The following is a 23,265-nucleotide window of genomic DNA, read 5'->3' as shown; positions in this document are numbered from 1 at the left end:
ATGTAGGTTCAAATAATGTAAAAACACCCAGCAACAGACGATGAGGCACGTAGTTTTCCTATTCAGTTGAAAGCTCGACAATTTTATTTTCTAGGAAATCGCGTAACAACTAGATAATGAAGGTGCTGGTGATCAACCTCTGTTTTCTGGTTTTAACCTCGGCAGCAAGCACACCTTCAGAATCTGAGAAAGATGGCTGCCCCGGCTATACAGTTAACAATTACAATTATGGATCATCCGATGGGTTTGTCGTGGATCCGAGAATAAACCAAGAGCATGTTAAACAGGGCAGGCCTGGAAAATCGGGAGCAAGGGGGTTTAAAGGGGAAAAGGCAAGCTTTGTGCATGGTTTAATATATGTTTGAAACGTAGCATCTGATAAGGTTTTTATCATGGGGAGATATTTAGGGTCAAAAGGGTGCACCAGCAGATGACATCTCAGCGCACCTCAGAAGTTTGGGACGAGACGTACAAGACTTGCAATCCATAACAAGTGATAAACTAACGATAGAAATGAGCCACAGTAGCCTACTTTTACTTGCATTTCGATCAATCTACAAAGCCCTTATGTTATTATAGGACCTGTCCTGCACGCACCACCCTCGTGTGCTCATGTCGACGACACGGTTAAAGTTTCGGGAACTTACTTGATTTCCCCTCAGCCTCAGCAAGTGTTCCCCTATTTCGTTTATTGTGACTTCATGAATGGAACAAGTGAGTCAGTCATCCTACGCTTACCGGAAACGGATTTTTTGTCTGGGAACATTTTTTTAAGTCGACTCTTGCGCGTATAAGGAAACGTGCTGCTGATGCTAACAATAATTCAAGATAATCTTTGTATAGACTTGTACATAAATATACAATTCTTTAAAGTATTATTTGACATATGTTAGTCTACATTTGCATTAAACTGCAGATATCAGTGAAATACGAAACATTAACTTGTCTGCTACTAACATACAATTTCCTGGTTTTGTCAAAATCGTGAGAAAGAAACTCAAAGGTTTACTTGACATATTCATTACAGAAACCATTGTTGAACATGACTCAATGGCTGAGATTGAAGCAAGCAAATGCCGAGGTGCGCGGTGTTATAAACGTGTAATTCGTTACAATGTCGACTTGAAGCAGATAGCAGCTTTGATACAAGTTTCCCAGAGTTGTCGCCAGTTTATTAAGGTGTGTACTAAAATCTTGCACCCAATTTTGTAACTATATACCGCGGCATAAGAACGTCAACACGGTTGAAATCACGTTTGTATTTGTATAGTACCGTTGTGGAGGAAGCGTACTTCTGTATGGAAGTGCGACCGACTACGGCTCCTGGGTTTCACGAAACGGAACTCGGATGAAATATTGGGGTGGTGCCGCATCACGCCGGGATAACTACTGCGCTTGCGGCGAAACTGGTTGAGTTAAACTTACGATCTTTTGTTGTCTGTTTGCTGCAGTGACACAAATTATGAAACACAATCTTCAAAAAATGATTGCGTATTAACACGTGGTCAAAATATATAGCTGGACCATTCCCAACGCTGTGCAGTTCTCATAGCATTAAACCTTTAAAATATTTGACATAGGTACGTGCGTTGAATCAGACCAACTGTGCAACTGCGACAAGAACAACCTGCCTGAAACGTCAGACGAGGGCTACATCACAGATCCTGACGCTCTTCCAGTAACGCAATTGCAATTTGGGGACACAGATGGCAGCGGGGAATACGGTTTTCATACCTTGGGCGCTCTTGAATGCACAGGGCGACGAAGAGAGTGATGCTGACCAAACATCAACATTTGTGGGGACTTTCGGTTGTAGCAAGAATGTCTGTTGTTTCCATCACATCCCAATACAAGATACCCACGATTAACAAATATCACATTTATGTCCATGTCGTGGAGAAATCGTTTAAGTAGCGTGAAGTTAACACCCTGGGTATGGTGTAGTTATTTGATCTTGAAGACCTTTTTATCTTGCATCAGAAAGCACAAAATGATGCATAAGAAAGCATCCGCAGTCAATGTTCATTATTTCATTACATTATTGCGAGACGTAGGCAATGAATAACTTCGGTAATTTCAAAACAACACTGACAAACATACGGCTACCAGCAAAAGCTTAAAAACAAACCAGTTTGAACGAAGAGCATTTAAGAAGCAAATTGCGACAACCAAAACGACTAGATGCGCATGATCGGAGAAAAATGATTTCGATTTCTAGAACAGAAATCATCAACATAAAAAAATAATAACACCTGATAATATTTTTGTAGCGTACAGAAAAACAAAAGTAACTGCAGCCGATTGACATCATAATTGAGAGCAATGGGGGAGCTTAACCGTCATTTTCAGAAACCAATCGGCACAAACAAACGAGTCCGAACTAGCCATTGTTTTGTCTTGACCAGAGACCGCTGTCCGCAAGGGGACTATCCCGAATAGGGGGACTAAGTTGGGGGCTCGAACCCAAAATGTGCTGATGCTGCCCGTGACTCTGCAATGCTGACACAGGCTGAAAAAAAACATATTTTGCAAGTGATTATAATACAAATATGGTTATGGTGGTATGTTGCAGCTTTCTGTAATTATTGACATTTACTAATAAATTGACATACAAAAGATTACTTTATCCTGCCACTGTGTTTGTTAAACAGTTCACGTAAAAAGAGGATAACAAATAAAAATAACCCCACTAGTATTTAGTAAATGCCAAGTTTATTTTAATTCAAAACCTGTATAGATCTCGGTCCCGATGATAGATGCGTTCTTTCGCGGACAGCCATTTCGCCTTCTATCAGTGATAATTTGTTAAAAAGTTCGAGGACTTGAATCTCCAACCTTTGGCTGATGTGTTTCTGAGCCGAGTATTTCGCCTCCATTGCTTGAATTTGGCCTCTAAAATATTTACCAATTACGGTATGACGTCAGAATCTTTGTATTTGGAGTTTTCTTCGTCTTCTTCTAAATACCCACCAAGTCTAACCCCGTTGTACAAGCTGATCCCGTTATAAATCTCTTTTGGAATCTCAATAAAAGTAAGCCTACTTAATAAGTCTTATAACATCCACTGACCGAGCTAATGACTTGACGTTCTCCAAATATTTCTTCTGTTCAGCAAGCAATAAGTCCTTTCGCTGAAGTTCCGATTCCAGCTGATCGGCCTTCGCCGTAACAACTTCAAGCAGTGTTTTGTCCCGCCTGTGACGTAACAATATGGTAAGAACATACGGACGAAATACCTGAAACATCGGTTTAATAAATGCAAAATGCAACAAACTGAGATAAAAGTTAACTGATAAATGCAATAAAAATATTATCCAACAGCAGATCCTTACAGTGACGTGGTCTTCAGAGCTTCAAGGTCCCTTTCATACGCCTCTGAAAGGAGCTTGGCCTCCATTGCTCGAGCTTTTGAATTTCCTTTCACTTGTTTCAGTTCATCTTCAAGCAAACCATTCGCGATTCGGCTCTCAAACAAATGTGTTTGCAACTCGGTCAACTTTACCATACAATAAAGCCAAAATAACACTGGGTGTCAGTTATTAATAATTAGCTGAATGTGGAGTAATTATGATGACATAAATGTAGCTGTTACCGTAATGTTAAGTGACAATTCAAAGACTACAATTTAAAACCACCAGCTGTAATATGTATGAATTTAAAATACATGAAACTGAATATCTTAGTAAACACATAACTACAAAAACTAAAACTTCCAAACAACTCAAGTTTTGAACCAAAATAGAAATTTTCAAACATAAAAAACAGAAATTACTTTAGAGAAACAACAGACCTCTAGTTCTAGTTTGCCAGCCTTGTCACTTTCAAAGTTATTCTTTTTAAGTTGCTGTTCCAAAGCGAACAACTTTGAACCAAGCTTGGCCACTTCATCCTTGAGTGAACCACACTCGTCTCCCAGTGACTTCTTTTCTGCAAAAACAATTGTGCAAAGTTTTACAACTCACAATTCTACTCGGGTCACCATAGTGGTGTGTAAAGCACAAAAATTAGATATGGTTGGATTTGTGCATATTTGCTTAAATCTTTATTGAGTAACTGGATTTAATACCTTAAGTAACATTATTTATTAACTGGACTTCCAACAATATCTATCACAACCCACAAAGTAAAAATGAAAAGTCATGCATGTATGTAACTGTACATTGCTGCGAGCAATATTCAGTTAAAAAATTAACAGTAGCTGATAACAGTAAAGTGGCAATGACTAAATGGCTAAATAAAAGAACATGGACCCACCTTGCTCAAGTTTCATTTTATCTTTTTCCAAATCTTCATTTTTTGATTTTATTTCCTTCAGTTCGGCTCGAAGGATTTCCATTTCGACACCGTGAGCTTCAATTTGCTGTTTGACCTATGGTTATTGTGAAAAAGCTATTTTAGTTTCTGTTGCTCTCAAAAGCAACATTTTATTACCAAAATCCTAGTAAAAACGTGTCGATTATAACAAGGTTGAAAATATGGTAACAATCTGTTGCGATATTACTTTTTCGCGAAATTCTTTCTCTGTAATTCGCCTGTCTTCCATTTCATCAATCTTTTCCTGAAGCTGAAACACCTTAAATAAAATCAAATTTCACAATACACATGGATAAATACGTAAATGCAACATGTACAAACCATCCTTTCTAGAATATGATTAATACCAATATCTTATTCTTTTCCTCTAGCGCAGTCGTATCATAAACCTTCCTCATGAGCTTGCGTGCTCTAAGTGCATGTTGTTCTCTTCTGTGCCTCTCGTAAAGCATGGCACAGTGCATTTGTAGAACCTCAGAGCGCAAGTACATCATCTCTGCAGATGATGAGTGACCAGTTGGACCATCTGTCCCTTGCTGCCATTCAGGATCTTTGTTACCAGAAATTGGAACCCTAAAAGATTAATTGAGTCTAACTAACTTACAACCGTGTTGTCAATAACTTGTTGTAGCATCTACTTCATTGATTCTTTTAACATTTCTTAGCAAATTTATATTAAGGACCAATATTAACTGCAGAAACATTTAAACAAAAACCATAAACGATTTCATTAGGGGTTTGCAACTTTTCCAAGTACACACAATGAATCTTATACAAAACAATATCTATGCAGCATGTATGAGCAGATTAAATGGTCATTATTCTTTGCATGCAAAGTAACACATACTTGTCCCTGCATCTGGTGTAAGCTTCAACAATTAACTGAATGTGCAAGTCAAGAAGCTCATTTGGTGACTTCTCGATGTATCTGTCGCCACTCGACAAATTGAGAAGCTTTTGGGCAGAAGTTGAGCCCTCCGGAATAAATTCTAAACACAGCAGTTTCTCTAAAACAGATCTATGTCTGCAAGGAGCCTTAGGCATGTCAAGTTTACCTGAGGTCTCTGTTGGTTTGTTGATGGTAGTTTGATAATCTTCAGATGGTTGCAATCCGGGAGTAAATTCTCTAATTGGGTCTTGTCCGGGAGCTGCAATGTTACAAGCATTGTATAACTACTATGTTAGTATTTCTAATATTAGTTACAGATATAATATAACACCATACTGAGATTAATACAATAATTAATACTATTTTAAATTCTTCTTTAAGCAAGACTTGTAAAATTATGTCAACAAATCACTCGAATAACAACCTTTCCGAAAACATTACCAGTTTTAATGATATTGCTTCACAGGCCAACTGGTTGAGTCATGTTTAATTAAGCATACTTGTATTAAATACTCTTGTACAGATTTGTTTATTACCACATGTTATGTGCACAAAAGCATCATCAATATTCTGTCCCGAGGATAGAAGTTGGGTAGTAAGTGGTAAAGGATTTTGATGGCTTTCCTGTTAGAAATAAAGTATTTACTGCAGTTATTGACAATAAACCGTACAAAAATCCAGTGCTATGCAGCATAACATTATAACAGCTTCAGTTACATTAACACGGCTTTTCGTGCAGTTAATATTTGTAGGAAAATATTTAATTTGAATATTTAATATTCACTAAACTTGCTGCTTCTTTCACCTTATCACAAGCGTCCTGTTCAGGATTACCAGCTGCATAAATGTTAACATTATTAAATTTCTGCAGTACTAAACTGGCATTTGCCTCTAGCAGTAATTTAATTCATTGAAGAAACGTTACAACACTTTGCTGTTGCAATACTAACTTCCAGAAACAATTTCCACCATTTTTGGAAACTTGGTAAGCTCCAAAGTTTCAACATTTTTGTTTGGATTGGAAAGCGGCTCATCAAAAATAAGTGCAGGTCCCCCACTAACGGTTGGACTAAATTCCTAAAACAAAAGCAATCTAAAGAAAAGACATCAAAAACCATGACAAACTGTGCAGTATTTTTAAACTTTTAAATGCTTTAATATAATTCAATGAAATACATATTGTTAACGTGGACATAAAACTAAAAAAATTGTTCTGTCACAAATGGATAAAATTGAACTTTCAACTACCTCAACCCTTCCACCAGATCTATGATTTCTTTTATTATCAGAGTCTCTTAGTGGTGGTGACTGTTGGGATAAGCTGGAAACATCAATTCAAAAAATAAGAAGCAAGTTTGGAAAAGTCCTACAAATTACAGCTTAACTAAAGTCAATTTAATCTCATATTGAAGACCGATAGGAACATACAGTAATCAAAATAGGCATTCAGAACTAAATCGTTAAACAAAAAATTTATAAGCGGTAGACCAGTGGTTCTTAAACATTTTAGAGAGGTATCGAAGAGCAAGTTTCATACATGCATTCACCGAACCTTTTGGTAAGACTTATAAACATGCATCGGTGTATGAAGGATTGCATTGCCACAATCAAACCCCAATAAGGAATTTCAAACAAGAAACTGCGATGTATGAAAAGAACTAAAGACATAAAATTGCTTATGTCACACAAAAAGTAAGCTAGTGATCATGAACACGATATGTGTCCTGATCCCCGTCAAACCTCAGTGACTGACTCACCAAACACCTGGGGTTCAATCAAACCCAGTTTAAGAACCACGGTTAAAATACAGTTAGATAGATCATAGCTACTGAAATCAAACCATGCAAATCATCCAAATAGTGGATGTAAAATATAAACCACAAAGAAAAGAAGATGCATGCGAGCCACTGAAATTTTCACCTGGGTGATTGGTTTGCAGCGAAAAGCAGAGGAGCAAAATGTTTAAGCGGAGTTGATGTTGAAGAAGAAGTTTGGTGTGGTCTAAGCCGATATTTGGAGACAATTACATATTAAATGCCCACAACCAGGTAAATTATCTACTGTGAAAAATTTCCCAAACAAACTTGGTATTCATCCATTAACTTTTATCAATCAATCGATTAATCGATGTATAAAATCGCATGAAAACTAACAGGTTATCTAATTATTATGCTCTACACCTAATAGTTTACACATACATAGGACGGTAGTTGATCAGCTGAGTGACATTTCATTTGAGTGACAGCTCATTTGAGGGACACATTCTTTAAACGTTCATTTGAGTGACAAATAATTCATGCTCAACTGAGTGACAGTTCATTTGAGTGACACATTGGTGAGTACTGATCAAACTACTGTAATGGTTGAGAATTGAATGGCACATACGATATAAATGCAACCGATAACATGGTTTCCGATGCTCTTCTCTAAACTTTGTCTTGTGTGTGTTGTCATCTGTGCATTTACTAATTAACAGCAACTGCAACTTAATCAACAAATGTCAATCTGTCACTCAAATGAATTTCACAGTCCTTATCAATGTGTCACTCAAATGAATTAAACAGTACTTATCAATGTGTCACTCAAATGAACTGTAATTATGTCACTCAAATGAACTGTCACTCAGCTGATATACAACCCATAGGACCACTTCTTACGCAATTTCATGCTTTAAAGTTTAACGTAATTAACAAATTACCACTAAAAGAAACTACATTTGTAGCAATCTATGGTGTCATACTGAAAACAAATACCTGTTGGGTACAAATCCATCGTTAGAGGTCATATTTAAACTAAAGGGACGATTTGATGATTCTGCATCTACTGATGAAAGGTCGGTAGCCACCTAATAAAAACGTTGTTTTCTTATTTCTATAAGTCGGTCAGGTATGATAATTCAAAAAGCTCACCTGCAAAGCCTGAAATCTAGCAGTTAATTGGCTAGAATCTAGCTGATTAGAGTATGGTGTCGGAGATATTCCCCTTGATTGAGGTGGAGTTGACAAACCAATCGCTACTGATGGGCTCCAAATAAATTCTTGTCCAGTCAGTGGTGACGCCAATGATTGTCCTGACGACACTAAAAAATTAGTCTAGTTTTAGATGACTGCTTCTATGAAACGTTAACGAAGTTCAGAGACAATTTTTTTTCAACGGCAGTGTTATCACTTAACACGTTATGAAAAAAATGAGTACTACATAAAATAACATCACGCACTATTATCACTATCTGCACGGGCAATTTTGCATTTCAAGTTCATCAGATTTTTCTTTCCACAAGGTCGGAAACTGACAGGTTCTTCAGTTTCTGTATTCTCTGTTGTTTGTAGCAAACCTGCAAAAGCAATTAGCAGGAATCCATATAAACAAGTACTGAATGCTTGACCAATAATCTGTTACAAACATCAGCCTGTTTTTATCGTAACACATATTTAGTTAAAGACACAAACCAGAATTCTCAGTTGCATCCAGTGTGACTTTGCTTATATCAGCAATTATATCCTGACTTTCCAATTTTCTCCATCTAATTTACAAGAAAGGAACTGGGTAAAATACGATCTGTCTACGCATTACTCCAATCCCGCATAAACTTATTATACGCCACAGTAAATTATTTCATTTCTAGTTCAGTTTAAAGTATTGTGAAACTATATCAAGTTAAAGTGGTTTAATTTCAGAAAAATTGTACTGATTAATTAACAAATAAAATACTCCTTGTCTTCTTTGCTATTCATAGCTTGGTTGTTATTAACCTCACAAACTGGCTGACATACTTTTCACTGGAAAGTTCAACATCAGATGAATCGCAAATAAGTCTTGGATGAAGTCGGACTTGGTCCAGCATAGGTTTGACGCTATTTTCAAATACCGTCTCCTTCTCCTTTTCTGTCAGATTAGATGCTATGCAAGAATCAATATGTTAGACACAATATTTTGGTTTCCAAAAAAACTTTAGAGTTAACAAATTTTTTTTTTTATATCTAACACCTTTGTTTGAAGTTGAAGCAACTTGAAAATGTTGTTGTAAGTATTTCGTAAAAAAGCAAGGATACATTCCATACAGGCAAAGAAATAATGCATAAACAGCAGCATGCAGATGCAACAAGTTTATGCCGTCTGCTCCAACTAAAATATTAAAGCTTGTGTAACATTTATTGTTAAAATCACTGTAAGCTGAGTAATGTCAACTGTCTTTCATTGTGCTTAGATATAGTAAGTTTTTGCAAACTTCATTTAAAAAAATATTTACACACCTGGCTTAATTGTGTGCCACGCTACCAGACGCACATATATCGCACATAGACCATTCAAGAAGCTGGGCACTTGGCTGGCAACTTTGGGAAGAAGGGTGACAGTTACGTACAAAGCTGACGTGATTGTTGGAAGATCTGTGTCAACCTGAAGTAATGTAAGGTTATCAGATTGTGGTAACAAGTGATTAATTATATGTACAAAAGTTAAGAATTGAAATATTAGATTTAGCTGATACCGTTATTATAAATATGTTGATAAATGTATTATAAAATTGTGTTACTACCTGCAAACATTTAATTACACTTTGAAATGTCTTTGTAGAAATTATATGGTGTGCCCAAATCGGCTCACTTCGGACAATATATCCCAGAAGGCTTAAAGCCTTTAGTCTTGTTGCAACTTTTTGTAGATAGTCATCTATTTTGTTCATTAAAGCCTGCAATGGCAAATGCTCATGCATTATTCCAGCTTAAACAATACAAAGCCAAGATGCTTGTGACAAACTTTACAATGTCGGCATATCAACTATTTATATTCCTTTAAACATACATCAGCTAGAATCTTGTGTTATAGTTTCATTTATTACAGCTTTTACTAGATATATGTAATCTATTATCTAATGACATATATATGTTTATATGTATACAATGCCGTAAGAAACTAAAAAAAATATCTTATTAATGTTCAGGGTTCATACATATGTACTTCCAATCTATTAACTACAAAGCAAACGCACAGTCTATTTAACAGTAAATATATATACCATATCATTTACATTGTTTAAATACTATTGACTGTGGGTAGCAAAAAATTATGTAATAAGTACGCTAATCACTTATATAATGATATAGTAAAAGAAGAAATTATGTCCACAGACAATCAGCAATATTTATAACTATAAATATACCTTATACTGCTGCTGCCTGACCATACAAAGAAGATTTCTAGCAAGCAAGTTTCCTGACTGGATGTAATAATCTACAAGTCCATTTAACAGCCATGGTTCTGTTATTGATCCCAGATTGTCCCGCACAAGAGCAACGGTTTCATCCAAAACACTTAAATCAGAGGATTCCAGAAGTTGAAAAATTTCAGCCATATCAAGATGACCACCACTACCAACCGCAAGGCTGGCTGATGTGTTTGCCATTGCGACCAACTTTTCAATTTCCTAATATAGTTTAATCTTATCTCACAAACTAAAAAACTTGAATATGAAATGTATCATTAAACCAGCATTACCTTCCTCGACTAATACATTCATGCTAATTCTAACATCAATACAACAAAATTCGCTTAATATATGCACTTCCAGTCCCGGCTGATTTTTGATTTAGAGAGTGACAGATTTATAAACTGAAAATGCCAAAAATGCATTTAGCATTGCAGTTTCAAAATCTTAGCTAGGGGCGGCATTGTGAACATTTTCTCGAAGATAAGAATTGAGAGCATGACTTAACGTTTTAATCTTAAGTGAGTTACGCAAGGTAGTTCTTAAGAAAAGTTGTTATTTCCAATGAAGCAAAAAATAAAAGTGTATAAAAAAGTGGTGAATTGCACAAAGAGACGTTTAAACAAAAAAAAATTGTACGATAAATTGTCATTGCTATTTTGCCCACAGTTTCAATTGTTATGTTGTCGTTTTTTTTCGGAAAGCGAAGCAAAACTTTGCTTATTACCGATTGTGACATATTCACCTTGCCCTTGGCCCAACTGGAAAGTTTGGCAATTTTCTACAAGAAATCGTCCATGCAAACATGTAAATATTGGCGTGAGGGTGTACACTGAAATCTCCATTCTTTGCTTATTTATTATAAATTTGCATTCAAACAACCAGTTTTTCTTTGTTTATTTATTACAAATCGGCGTGATGAGTAAAATATTTCGCATGAAAGTTGTTGAGTCTCGTGCATGCAGGTGCCACACTTTCCAATATGGGTCCTTGGCGAAGTTCTGAAAACTACCAAATGCTAACACCATTAGCGACATAAGCTAAGTGCTTGTTCCTAAACAGGCAAACCTCTTGTGTTATTAGGTATTTCTGCTTTAAATCATCATTTAGTAAATTTGTTCAGCCTTTCATATTTTTTTCGTAAGATTGTAAACCAACGTATGGTGCTCTTGCAGATGTAAAATTACAATTATGTTCACAAGGCTTTGTCGCGTACAATTAAGATTACCAGACATTGGTCAGTTATTGTCTTCACATTATGCTCAAGTGTAATCAGAATGAAAAAGTCATAACTATTACCAGCCACTAAATTGCATTTTACTCCTGAGTTCCGAGAAACACTTCAGAATAGCTCGGAAGGAATTTACTAGTAAAAGCATAACTTATAAGCACTTAAATTCTTACGAAGCGTTTTTGTATTGATGCCCAATAAGACCTAGAAGTCAGGATCTACCGGAGGTACTACCGTAGCTTTGCTGTTTACTTTTTGAATTTATTCAAAGCCCCATATACCATAGTGGAAAGTGTGGTACTTGCATGCATTAGGTTCATCAAAGTGCAAGCCAAACTTTTTTATCTTCACGCTGATTTATAATAAATAAATAAAGAATTGAGCCTTCAGCAAATCAGCCATCACGCAAACACTTGCATCTTAGCACACATTATGAGTTATCATTGAAAAAGGTCCTACTTTCCAGTGGGAAAACAGACTAAGGCAATGAACTCGTCACTCTTGGATGTTGACAATTAAAATCTCGTAATAATGAACATATAATTATATAAAAGTGTTTTACTTGCCTCATCATAGTAAAATTAATCGATTATTAAATATCTACAATCTGGATCGGGGCGGTAAAGGTAAACTAGACCTAGGCTACATCGAACATGTAATTGAAAGGTAATAGGCACAAATTTTAACCTAGCGAGCCTATAGCAATGACGTGCGTGAGGCACTATTTTTTTCAGCGTTATGTTTGCAATAATGTTCTTACAATAACAAACAGAAACAATATCCTACTGGTCAAAATAAAAATTTGCAGCATGTTTTCACATTTACTTGTGAATAAACCTAATGTACATAGTCTTTCATCTTTTGTATGAAAACCTCCATGAACTTTTTTCACTCTTTATTTTGCCTTAACACTTGAAGTATCTCCATTTCAATGGCGATTATTACCTGTCACGGCAGGTCATATGTCGACGCAACTGCATTGGGTCCGACGCTGAAGTAATGTTTGTCTGGCAGTTGATTTGCACAAACATGTTATTTAGTTTACGTTTAGTTTATTATTCCTGTCAAATCAAGTTGTTTAAAATCACCACTACGCATGCGTAATTCTGTAGTTGTTTACAGCAGGCACTCAGGTAAAGGGAAAAAGTGACATAGCTTAAAATGTGCATGAAAATACTATAGGCAGTTAGGTTATGAAAATGGGTACATGCATAAAGTCGGTTTAAACTATTTAGGGTTTAACTGCAGTTAGATTTAAATTAGAAGGAAGATTTAGGTTATCATGAAAATAACATAAGATTTTTCTGGGTGAAATAGGCCTAGTAACTGCCAAACAAATACATCACATTCTGCAATGCGCGTATATCCAATGTTTAGTTTAAATGTGTTTTTGTGTGTATAGTATAAACTATATACACTCACCACTTACTTACAAACTGCCTCAAATCAGGAACAATCATCAATGCATCATGCGACCTGGTGAATTCCCTCATTTGTAACCGATTGCATAGAAATATTTCGATTTGATTAAACCGTAGAGTGAGAATAGTGGACAATATTCTTTATAACCAAATCGACAAACTTATTTGGAGTTAATTACACGTTTTCCTCATTTTATAACCGTTTTTTTAATTTTATTTATAATTGCTTAATCACGGCATATGAGAAAGACAGTTATGATAAAAAGTAATCGTCAATGAAGACAAATAATAATAATAATAGGGAGTAACTGCTTGCTTAGAGGTGCTATTAACACAGCCACTCATCAAATAGGCGGTTTCTTTTTATGTTACTTTGATGCAAGCAAAAAAGTTTACTTTAGCGGCATAAATTATATATAATAATGGCTCAATATAGTTTTTGGTGTTAACGCCACACAATCCTGTCAAATGTTCAACCTTACCTTAAAACTCCCGCGACTACGACAGCATTCCCAGCTAATCATTATTTAAATTACTTTACAGGTGCATGTACGGGACATGTACGAGACAGGTTTAAATTATACGCACTTAATTTTTTATTTTAATTCTTTGTTTTCTGTAAAGTTTTGAATGATTGTTTTACTTTGTTGACGATATCTTTTTGCTGAAAAACACGTATAGTGACGTAATCTTTCCGGACCCAGTTTATGCGGATTTCTTCGATCAGTCTACATTAAAAATGATTCATACTAATCTAAATACTTTTTTTGTTAAGCCTATTTTTATGACTTTTGGCTTTTGTCATCATCATATCTTGGTTATAATTTATTGGTGCAACTTTTCACTTTATTTTTTTTGCACTATTCTCGCATTTTTAACCCTTTGGTATGGTATGTTAATCTTTATCCTCGGACTGAGAAAAGTAACATGGTATCACCATGCTACTTCTCATATTTCTTTCTGAAACAATTAAAAATTAGAGGTTCTTTTCGCAAAGCTATTTCTTAAAAGACTATTGCAGCAGGCTATCTAACATTTACTGCAACTTGAACCAGAGTCCATTCGATTATTTACTCTGAGTCTGAAGGTATTTAATTTATGTCTGAAACAAGTAAGTATAAATGCTACCGTATAATAAATCGAATTCCTGCATTTGTAGTCTTAATTAAAACCACAACAAATGTGCAATAAGACAATATGTCTTTAAAACACCCAACCTTTGATTTATAATTGTTCAATAGCAATTTTCCTAAGTACTTTTATTTAAATTTTTGATTTATGAAAAGTTAAAGTTATTTCTTGTTGTCAATTAAAGGAAGGAAAAAGCAGTTTGCCAAAATGTGTTATCTTATAACAAATGGGTATTATTAAGTTTGCCACTTGCCAGATCACTTAAAAGTTTTTCCAGGATGTTTTGACGTTTAACACAGTGGTGGGATTCAAATATTTTAACATCCGGTTCTCTCACTAGCAGCATGCCATTCTGACCCGGGGCCGACATACATATAGGCCTATACATACGCTTGTTAAAAACCGGTTCGCCGAGGTCATTAAAATTCCTAGAACCGGCTGAATCCCACCAAAGGCCCAATAAATACTGATTTCACACTAACTGCAAACTATAAATAATATTCAAAATTGAATATAGTAGTGCGGGGAAAAGCTTCGAACAAAAAATTAATAGCAATTCAATTGGCAATCAACCGTATTTACTGAAAGCCCAAGTTTCTATGGACTTAGGTTTGGAAGTGGTGGCCCGAGGCTAGGTAGGCCTATATGCCACTTGAGTTTGGGGGCCGCAAAATTGCGAAAGACGTAGTAAATTTATCCTAGGAAGGTTCACAGGCATGCTCCCCCGGAAAATTTTCAATTAGCTTGGTCTGAAGTAGATAAAATCTTGCTTTTCCACGATACACACGGGTGTTTATGCCTTGTACAGATTGCTTCGTTAAATGTGAGCTTTTACACCAAAGTCGCTAAGTGTTGTTTTTTAGAGAAACTTGTAAAAGTACAAAAAATACGAAAAACTGCTGCTTATGGCAGGTTTTATACTTTTTGTTCATTTATAATAACATAAAATATTTTTATAATTAACACATAGGACATCTTTTATATGAATTGTTCAAGGACAATGGCAAGGATCAAGGACATGGTCACTTTTGATGCCGAATTCAAGAAGTTTCCTTGGCGTTCAAGGACGTTTGGCAACCCTAGGTGTTATACTGTATATAGATTATTAAACGCAGCGAAAAAATTACAAAAAGCTAATTGTAACCCTTGAAAAATATTATTATTTCCGTTTTGGGGGGCTTACCCTGTATTGAGTGTTCCATATCCATAGTTTTGAAACTAAGCACTACAAAAATTGTTTGTTGGTGAGGAAGTTTCACGTTTGTTTTTTGTATAGGCTAATTGTTCTGTATGTATTACTTTTGTACATGTCTTGTTTTTTGTCCTTAATATAGTACCGGACTGTCTAGTTTTAATTAATTACATTCAAAAGCTTTAGAAGAACTTTGCTTGGACAAATTCACGGTAATATGTTATCCGAAATTTTTAGTAAAGGAGAGTTGACTAAACAAGATGTCACTGTGTTATTCAGGATCTGAAGTCAGAAAAGGAGATGAAGATAATTGTGGCTGGGTACTCAAAAACTGGCACAACGTCAATGGTCGCAGCTTTGAGCGACCTTGATTACAAAGTTTATGACTTCCTTGATCATTTTTGGTATCATGGGAATGACTGGATAAGAATACTTTCAAAGGGATCAGCAGACAAAGATTTTCACGAAATGTATTAAGATATAGATGCAATTGCAGACTCACCAGTTTATCTTTATTGGGAAGAGATTCTAAAAGCTTTTCCAGAAGCAAAAGTAAGTCATGAAGCCTTTTTTTCTGGTAGTACTTTTCATATCAACATTTAAAGTCTGTCAATAAATTGGTTTAAATTTACATTACCCTTGCATCATTATATCAGACTTTTTCTATGTATACGTCACTGTTTTACTAAAAAAAAGTGTATGTTTGAAACTTTTTTTTGTTATTCTTAACTTAACATAGTAACTTAAATCTATGTTCTGATCTAAATTTAGTTTAACCTTATTTCAGTGGTTTTTAAAGTTATTTGTTCAACACACACTAAGCCAAATAATTTTCATGCCAGGCACACTTTATCGATCTCGTCATTTGTTTCCATTTTGATGAAAGCAGTAGTAAGCATGATTATGTTTGAAAACACCTTCGATTGTTAGCTTATAGGTAATATATTCGAGTTTACAAATTTATTGCAAATGTATACATTGTAATCAAAAAGTCCACATCTGTATGATGACATCTCAATTTACTACCATACAACTCTTTAACTAGCCTAGGAAATAGGAATAGTTAAGATTTTCTGCCAATGATCAATTCAGAAGTATTATGTTGTAGTGGCCTGGGAGCCACTTTCAATACCAATATATCATTCGTGGGAAAGTATTCGCCAGTTGTTTATTGAAATGTTGTTTGTTGATGAAACTGCAATTGTCGCTTAATATTTGGACACTTTCTCTGAATAACTTTATGTGAAAGCGCCGTTTAGTACGTTACCAGGTGATTTCATAACATCCGAGTTTTAACTGAAAATAATCCCCAACCCTTATTTTATCGTTCGCGCATTCTGAAATATTTGTGTATATTGTGTTTCCGCTCACATCGCTCCGCTTTATAAACTCGAGCTGATGCGCGAGTAACCGCGCAGACAGAGATACTGAATCGTACGAACGTATTACGTTAGTCGTGTTAATTGTAACTCGTTAGACTTGTTTTAAATGGTGAATGATAAGTTTGTGATTGTGTCATATTCGGAACCTGTACAGTTCCTACAATAAAGGACCGTTTGTGATAAACTATATCTGTAATATCGTAAGAGCTTTCGGCTAGTAAAACGTTAGGTTAGAGAATTCTAACCGCACGCAACCACGGAGTCAGATCATTAATTCGGCAGGTAAATTAAGACCGAATAATATAAGTTAAGACTGATAAACAGTGCAAGACCGCTGCAATGTCACACTAAAAATATAAAACTTACTTGAGAGTACCTTTACTACCAATTTAAAAAAATTACCTCATATATGGTAGTTATTGGTATAAGGTAACTTGGTCATGGGATACCTGATTGGCAGCTTTACCAGTTTGTGCTGACTAGTGTTTGGGAAGCCCTGTCCTAGACATCTAAAATCAACATTTTACACATTCCTTTTCCTAACCTAACTGCCTATCTTTAACTATAGGCTGCATGCTTACAGTGATATAGCCGGTTTCTTATATGCACGTAACCTGCAGAGTATGGTATATAATACTTCATGAAGTACTTTGTAGTCTGGATTGATCTGCATCAAATCAATGATAAGTTTTGTAGGTATGCAATAAGTCGATGTCTTATCATAATACGAGTACGTTAACCCTATCCAAACCGGGTGCGCGACATTACTATTTTAACTAGGTGTGGCCGACACTGTACACACATTTTCAATCATTAATTACTCGAAAACTATACCCCGTAAACTGATCAGATTTTTACAGGTTAATAGCAAAAATAGCTGGCTTCCTATATATATCATAATTGTAAAACTAAAGAAAGTGCATTTAGTGTAAATTAAGTATTTCTATAAGCGATACATTTCTAGAAGTTTTTCTTGTTACGCTGCGACCCCGCTGTGCGGAAAACCAGCTGACCGCGAGAAGAGAACACAAGAGAACAGTTAGTCAAGTTAGTTGTGCGTGAATGATTCAACAAAAATGATACACTTAAATGCGGAGAGAGAGCAAAATTATGAAAATATGATAATATTTCAAAAATTAAAAAATCAAACTTTATAAAACAAACATAGACAGATAGCTGAACATTTTTAGGAAAAGTCACCAAATTTCAAATTTCTACAGCAAACAATGCAACTGTACGCCACGTTTTGCTGTGACTGTGTGCAGGAGAGGCCACAACTAGTGTAAATAGGGTTAATATCATGCCATGACAACTGTTCCCGACCTTTAACAGATTATACTCACCACGAGAGATGAAGATAAGTTTCTGCAGAGTATGGTGAAGCAAACCAAAGAGCTGAAGAAGAACTTAATGTATCAATTAATTCAAGTCCTTTCACCAACCGGGAGAAGATATTTTCGCTTCTTTCAGCTTATATGTGAGGCGGAGATTTATTCTTTTGACAAAAATACAATGTTAAATTTAATACTGTGTGATATAACTGCTGTAAAGGTTTGACATATGTATATATATATATATATATTTCTTATAGTGTGTTCTGCTGGAATACTGATGTGCAATCCTTTCGATTTTTCTTATGTTCAAAATGAAACAAGATTACGAAAATCATTCCGCCAGCATCAAACTTACTGCATGCAGGTTGGTAACTAAATAAAAACTATAAAATGTTTGTCTTATTCAAACATCTACTTTATATCTGCTTAATATGAATTGAAATTGAATACCATATTGAGAGGAATACTGTACAAAGACACTTGCTGTCTAACAGAAAACATGATGTAAATAAAACCTCAGACTTTTTGGACCTACAAAGGGGCAATTTGAACCTAAAAATGTACTAATTATCGTATTAACTTCAAAGATTTTCATCTAAATTTCCTGAAAGATGTCAAACTTTTACTGACAATGAAAACTTGACGTGTCAGTAGTTCTGACATCACAAGGGCACCCAACAATTGTATCACCGAAAGGTTGCAGCATTTGCAAAGTTCCAACGGTTGCAAAAAGGACTTCAAGTGGCTTTTTTTAACATTGAGCGAAACGTACTGTCATTGTGATTTGAATGAAAACAGACACAAATATCTCATTGAAATGAAGAATAATATGTTTTTTTGTCTTCGCCAAATTTTTAGATCTGCTTTCAGTTGAGGTGTGTCACGAGTGAACAATAGGTTGCGGAGCACTGCCATAGCATACAAAAAGGCAGGGTGTATAGCGTTATGTTAGAAAACAAGTACTTCTGTGACATATGGTACTGCAACTCTTTTGTGAAATAGCTTTATTTTTAAGAGCATAAATAGATTACGAAAAATATTTTTAAAACCTTCATAGAAACACAGTTAGTGTGCTACGCCATACAATTATCAGAAACACTGCCATGAATGTTTCAGAAAAATTGTTTTCAACGTTTACCGTATACAAATTTTTAAGCTTAAATAGTTTTTTGGCTTTATTCTTCTTGCTCCAAGCCAACACTGTTTAGCAATAATATGACTATTGGTTGCAATTAAAATCATCCATTACATAAATGTGTGAGATTACTGACTAATCTTGATTACAATCTGATTGCTTTGGAAAATATGTTGCATTTACTTACTCAACTAATAGTGATAAAAGCAAACTATTCTCAAATAATAACAATTATTGCAAATATATTACTTTATTATCAATGACTCACTTAGTTCCGTTTTTAAAAATTGTCATTCAAAATGTCAGACGCAAATGCTGCAATTTGTAGAATGCGCCCAAGGATAAACTGCTAGTCTACGATATCAAGGATGGTTGGGAACCATTATGCAGATTTCTTGGGAAAGATGTTCCGGATAAACCATTTCCTCATGAGAACGCTGGAGGAGTAATTATGAACAGATGGATGAAAGTTCACCCTGCTCTAATAAGAATGCAGAGAGAATTTGCGGTTTGTTTAGCCACCCTAGTTGCTCTCGGAGCTTTTGGAATATACAAACTACATAGCAGCCGTATTGTTAAAATCGGTTTGTTCACTTTTCGTTTTATGGAGAGATTTAAGAGAGTATAGTTGAGATCACTATAGGATTAACATGGATTGCACTTAAACACACTAATTATGTTTTGTAGTAATGTTGTAGCATTTGTGTTTTAATGGATGGATTACAGTAATTGCATATTACTTTAATTATTGTACCGCATTGTTAAATAATGTAGAATTATTTATGTTTTTTGGATTTTTCTGTAAAAGTGTGCATTTTTCCATACGTGATGTTTGACGCCGTATCAATGTAGTTTGTTATCTCATTTGGTTGTTACTTTGGTCTCACAGCATTAGATCAAAAAAGTTATATTGTTTTCAACGGGACGCCATCTTGAAGACCAATATATAAAAGTTAAACTTTACTGCTGTAGTAGTTTCATTTTTAGCAATTCAATTCAACATTAAAGGATTTGATTTTATTCATACATAGATTTGGACTAATACTTTGCTGACTTATTTGTAATTTTGGTTTATGGTGTACGGTGTATAGGCCTATATATGTTTTGGTTTCTAGAAAGATGTGTGAGGCATCTCCCCAAAAGTTACTGTAACTAAATATCTTGAAACAGAAAGTTCGAGGAAAAACTAGGCAGCAAAGCGTTTATTCAAAAATATAAAACTAAACAGAAACAAACTTTTATCGCCGAACTCTATGACGAAAATTTTCTCTCAAACCCAAAAGAAATGACTGAAATTGCCCATTCTTTCTACGAAAAACTGTACCAAAAAACAGACACGAACGAAGATACGCAATATGCTTTTTTAAAAGAAACTACCCGAAAAATAAAAGCGGAAGATAACGAAAATCTAGAAAAACCAATATCCATCGAAGAAATTGAAATTGCAGTAAAGGCAATGAAAAACGGGAAATCACCCGGTCCTGACCGCTTATCAACAGAGTTTTATAAAGAGTGTTGGCCACTGATGAGAAACGAAATACGACAGCTCATACAATACTGGTTTGACCAAAAAGTAATCCCCAGGGAGATAAAAAAAAAAGGTATCATAACTCTTGTCCACAAAAAAGGGGATGACGCAGATTTAAAAACTACAGGCCGATAACCCTGCTGAATGTAGAGTACAAAATATATACCAAAGTTCTAACAAACAGACTAAAAGAAATTCTGCCAAAATTGATCGGGGAATCCCAATTCGCAACAGCAGGAAAAACGATAAGCGAAGGCACCACCCTTTTAAGAGACTTATTCGAACAGAGCTCGAAGAAAGGGCTCGAGGCGTTTTTATCTCACTCGATTTCGAAAAAGCGTTTGACACAATAGAAAAATATTGGTTAAACAAAACTTAGTGCGCACTGAATCTGTCTACCAACATCAGGTAAATCATCGAAAATCTTTACGAAGACAGTGCCGCCGAAATTGTGGTAAATAGCCACCGTTCTGCGGAAATTAAAGTAGAAAGAGGCTTAAGACAAGGAGACACACTAAGCTTTCTTTTATTTCTTATCGTAACCGAACCTTTCTCCGAAAAACTACGTCAAACCACAGATATAAAAGGACTCCAATTAAGCGGGAGAAGAGAAATTAAGAACGTGAGTTACGCAGACGATGTGACCCTGACACTGAGAAACATTGCCTCGGTTGACAAGCCACTAGCCCTCGTCGACCATTTTAAACCCACTTCGGGACTGAAACTAAATATAAAAAAGACCCAAGGTCTACTCCCAGACATAAAATGGAGCAAACAGAACTAAACCTGTTAGGTACAACCATCGGCAACATAAATCTAAACCGTTATTGGCTGGAAACACAAAAAAGTGGAAAACAAAATAAAAGAAATCAAAAAAACGTATGCCACACTCGACGCCAAAGAAATCTTAATCAAATCGAAGCTATTAGCAATCAGCAACAATGCGGCGGAAACGTACCCTGCCCCTGCGAACAAAATCAATTTAATAAATGAAAAAGTAAAAAACTACGCAGTAGGGAAAACCTCTTACGCAAATATAAAAACCCTCCAGTTCTCAAAACTTGACGGCGGCCTAAACCTCCCAAATTTTGAAATCTATGCGGATCTAACATATCTGAAATCTGTCCGAAAATACTGCATTGCAAGAGTTTTAAACGAGCCCCTCAACGTTCATAATAGTTATATTGAATATCAGATTGACCATGCGATTGCCCTTACCTTAGAAGTTGTACATCTGAACAACCTTCCTCACACCGACACCCGATCCCCATATTATGAAAAAATATTTGAAATTATTAAAAAATACTACTTAACGAAAACTGACCTCATTGGTGTGAAGTTAAAGAAAACCTACGAACGGATAATAAACAAAATAAGAATCCAATCCGGAACCACTCAAGTAGACCGAAAAAAATGGGAAAGAATCCACTCCGTTGATCTTCCAAGCTACCTATGGACTTTTAACTTTACGTTTGCAAGAAATTTGCTACCTTTCAACACCGACTTAACCGTATACGCACCAACAACAAAGAATAGCTGCCGTTTTTATAAAATTGGACCAGATTCCGCCCATCATCTATTTTACAAATGCCCCCAAACCCAGATCCAATTGAAAGGAATAATAAAACTCGCCGTAAAAACTTTAAACCTAAATAAAGAAAATGTCGAGGATCTTTGAGCCCTAAAGTAAGACTCGGGACTTGAGTCGAACACCGACAAAGTCCTCACTATCTTAATCAAAACGACGAATCACCACATATGGAAAACCAGGCTCAAATGTGTTATTGAAAATCAACAGTTCTCCTTGGAAAATTTATCGAACAGTTTTCATAGAACCTATAAATATGGAATCTCCACACTACGTAAAACCAATCCAGACTTTTTAAATAACTTTACCATACCCCTTGACCGTACCTCTAATACAGGGGTTCCCAACCTTTTTATGTTCTCGTACCACTTAGCCACCACGGATTGTCAACACGTACCACTATTTTCAAAACAACTAATTTGATCCAATATTCGCACAGCAGCATTGTATTAATAACAATGACAGCAGGGAGCAAGATCGACAAAAGTAGCTTACTGAGTGCAGAGAATTTAGTACGAAAAGAAATAAAAGTGTTGTTCGCATATTTTAGCAACTCAAAATTAAATTGTTATACTACTATACTGTATATCGCATGCAACGGAGAGCTGCTCGCGTACCACCTGAAAAGCTCCCGCGTACCACTAGTGGTACGCGTACCACCGGTTGGGAACCCCTGCTCTAATAAGTGTACCGTCTGTAAGTTTCGCCTGTTATATGTGATTTGAAATACACGTCTATACTTACTGTTGAAAGTAGAAGGAAAAGTTATCACGACTCTGTCTAATATTATTTTTTCGTTGTTTGTTTTTTATTACATGCTTGCGCCTGCTAACGGAGAAATATATTGTCACTATTCGTTGTATGTTGAATACACTTTATGTCCATTTATTCCATCATATAAGTACAACAAAAAT

The 23,265-nt window shown here is 35.5% G+C and overlaps 3 protein-coding genes across 5 annotated transcripts; 2 read left to right on the top strand and 1 right to left on the bottom strand.

Moving 5' to 3' along the window:
- The first annotated feature begins 384 nt into the window (after positions 1 to 384).
- LOC143460824 (contactin-associated protein-like 5) lies at positions 385 to 1,872 on the top strand. Its single transcript, XM_076958465.1, has 5 exons — positions 385 to 493; positions 580 to 714; positions 1,028 to 1,179; positions 1,271 to 1,409; positions 1,581 to 1,872. Exons 2-5 carry the CDS (start codon positions 702 to 704, stop codon positions 1,772 to 1,774), a joined length of 498 nt encoding a protein of 165 aa, XP_076814580.1. The 5' UTR covers positions 385 to 493; positions 580 to 701; the 3' UTR covers positions 1,775 to 1,872.
- Positions 1,873 to 2,015: 143 nt separating this feature from the next.
- LOC143460818 (hamartin-like) lies at positions 2,016 to 10,683 on the bottom strand. 3 transcript variants are annotated; one of them, XM_076958455.1, is made up of 24 exons: positions 10,365 to 10,683; positions 9,741 to 9,893; positions 9,457 to 9,601; positions 9,191 to 9,328; positions 8,977 to 9,103; positions 8,653 to 8,726; positions 8,421 to 8,537; positions 8,113 to 8,282; positions 7,957 to 8,048; positions 7,124 to 7,204; positions 6,452 to 6,524; positions 6,154 to 6,280; positions 6,009 to 6,040; positions 5,740 to 5,827; positions 5,370 to 5,462; positions 5,162 to 5,303; positions 4,662 to 4,887; positions 4,502 to 4,573; positions 4,255 to 4,369; positions 3,791 to 3,927; positions 3,333 to 3,496; positions 3,070 to 3,195; positions 2,730 to 2,892; positions 2,016 to 2,509 (listed from the first exon to the last, which is right to left on the bottom strand). In XM_076958455.1, the coding sequence occupies exons 1-24, from the start codon at positions 10,605 to 10,607 to the stop codon at positions 2,381 to 2,383; spliced, it is 3,027 nt and encodes a 1,008-aa protein (XP_076814570.1). In that variant the 5' UTR covers positions 10,608 to 10,683; the 3' UTR covers positions 2,016 to 2,380. The 3 variants fall into 3 exon arrangements, with proteins under 3 accessions (XP_076814570.1, XP_076814571.1, XP_076814572.1); XM_076958456.1 differs by having other exon boundaries at positions 4,704 to 4,887; XM_076958457.1 differs by lacking the exon at positions 7,124 to 7,204.
- A 7,425-nt stretch (positions 10,684 to 18,108) lies between these two features.
- On the top strand, positions 18,109 to 20,248 carry LOC143460952 (uncharacterized). Its single transcript, XM_076958654.1, has 3 exons — positions 18,109 to 18,243; positions 18,358 to 18,464; positions 19,564 to 20,248. Exons 1-3 carry the CDS (start codon positions 18,141 to 18,143, stop codon positions 19,861 to 19,863), a joined length of 510 nt encoding a protein of 169 aa, XP_076814769.1. The 5' UTR covers positions 18,109 to 18,140; the 3' UTR covers positions 19,864 to 20,248.
- Positions 20,249 to 23,265: the final 3,017 nt, after the last annotated feature.

Source organism: Clavelina lepadiformis, chromosome 5, assembly GCF_947623445.1.
Source record: "Clavelina lepadiformis chromosome 5, kaClaLepa1.1, whole genome shotgun sequence".
Lineage (NCBI taxonomy): Eukaryota > Metazoa > Chordata > Ascidiacea > Aplousobranchia > Clavelinidae > Clavelina > Clavelina lepadiformis.
This window is presented reverse-complemented; position numbering and strand designations above follow the sequence as displayed.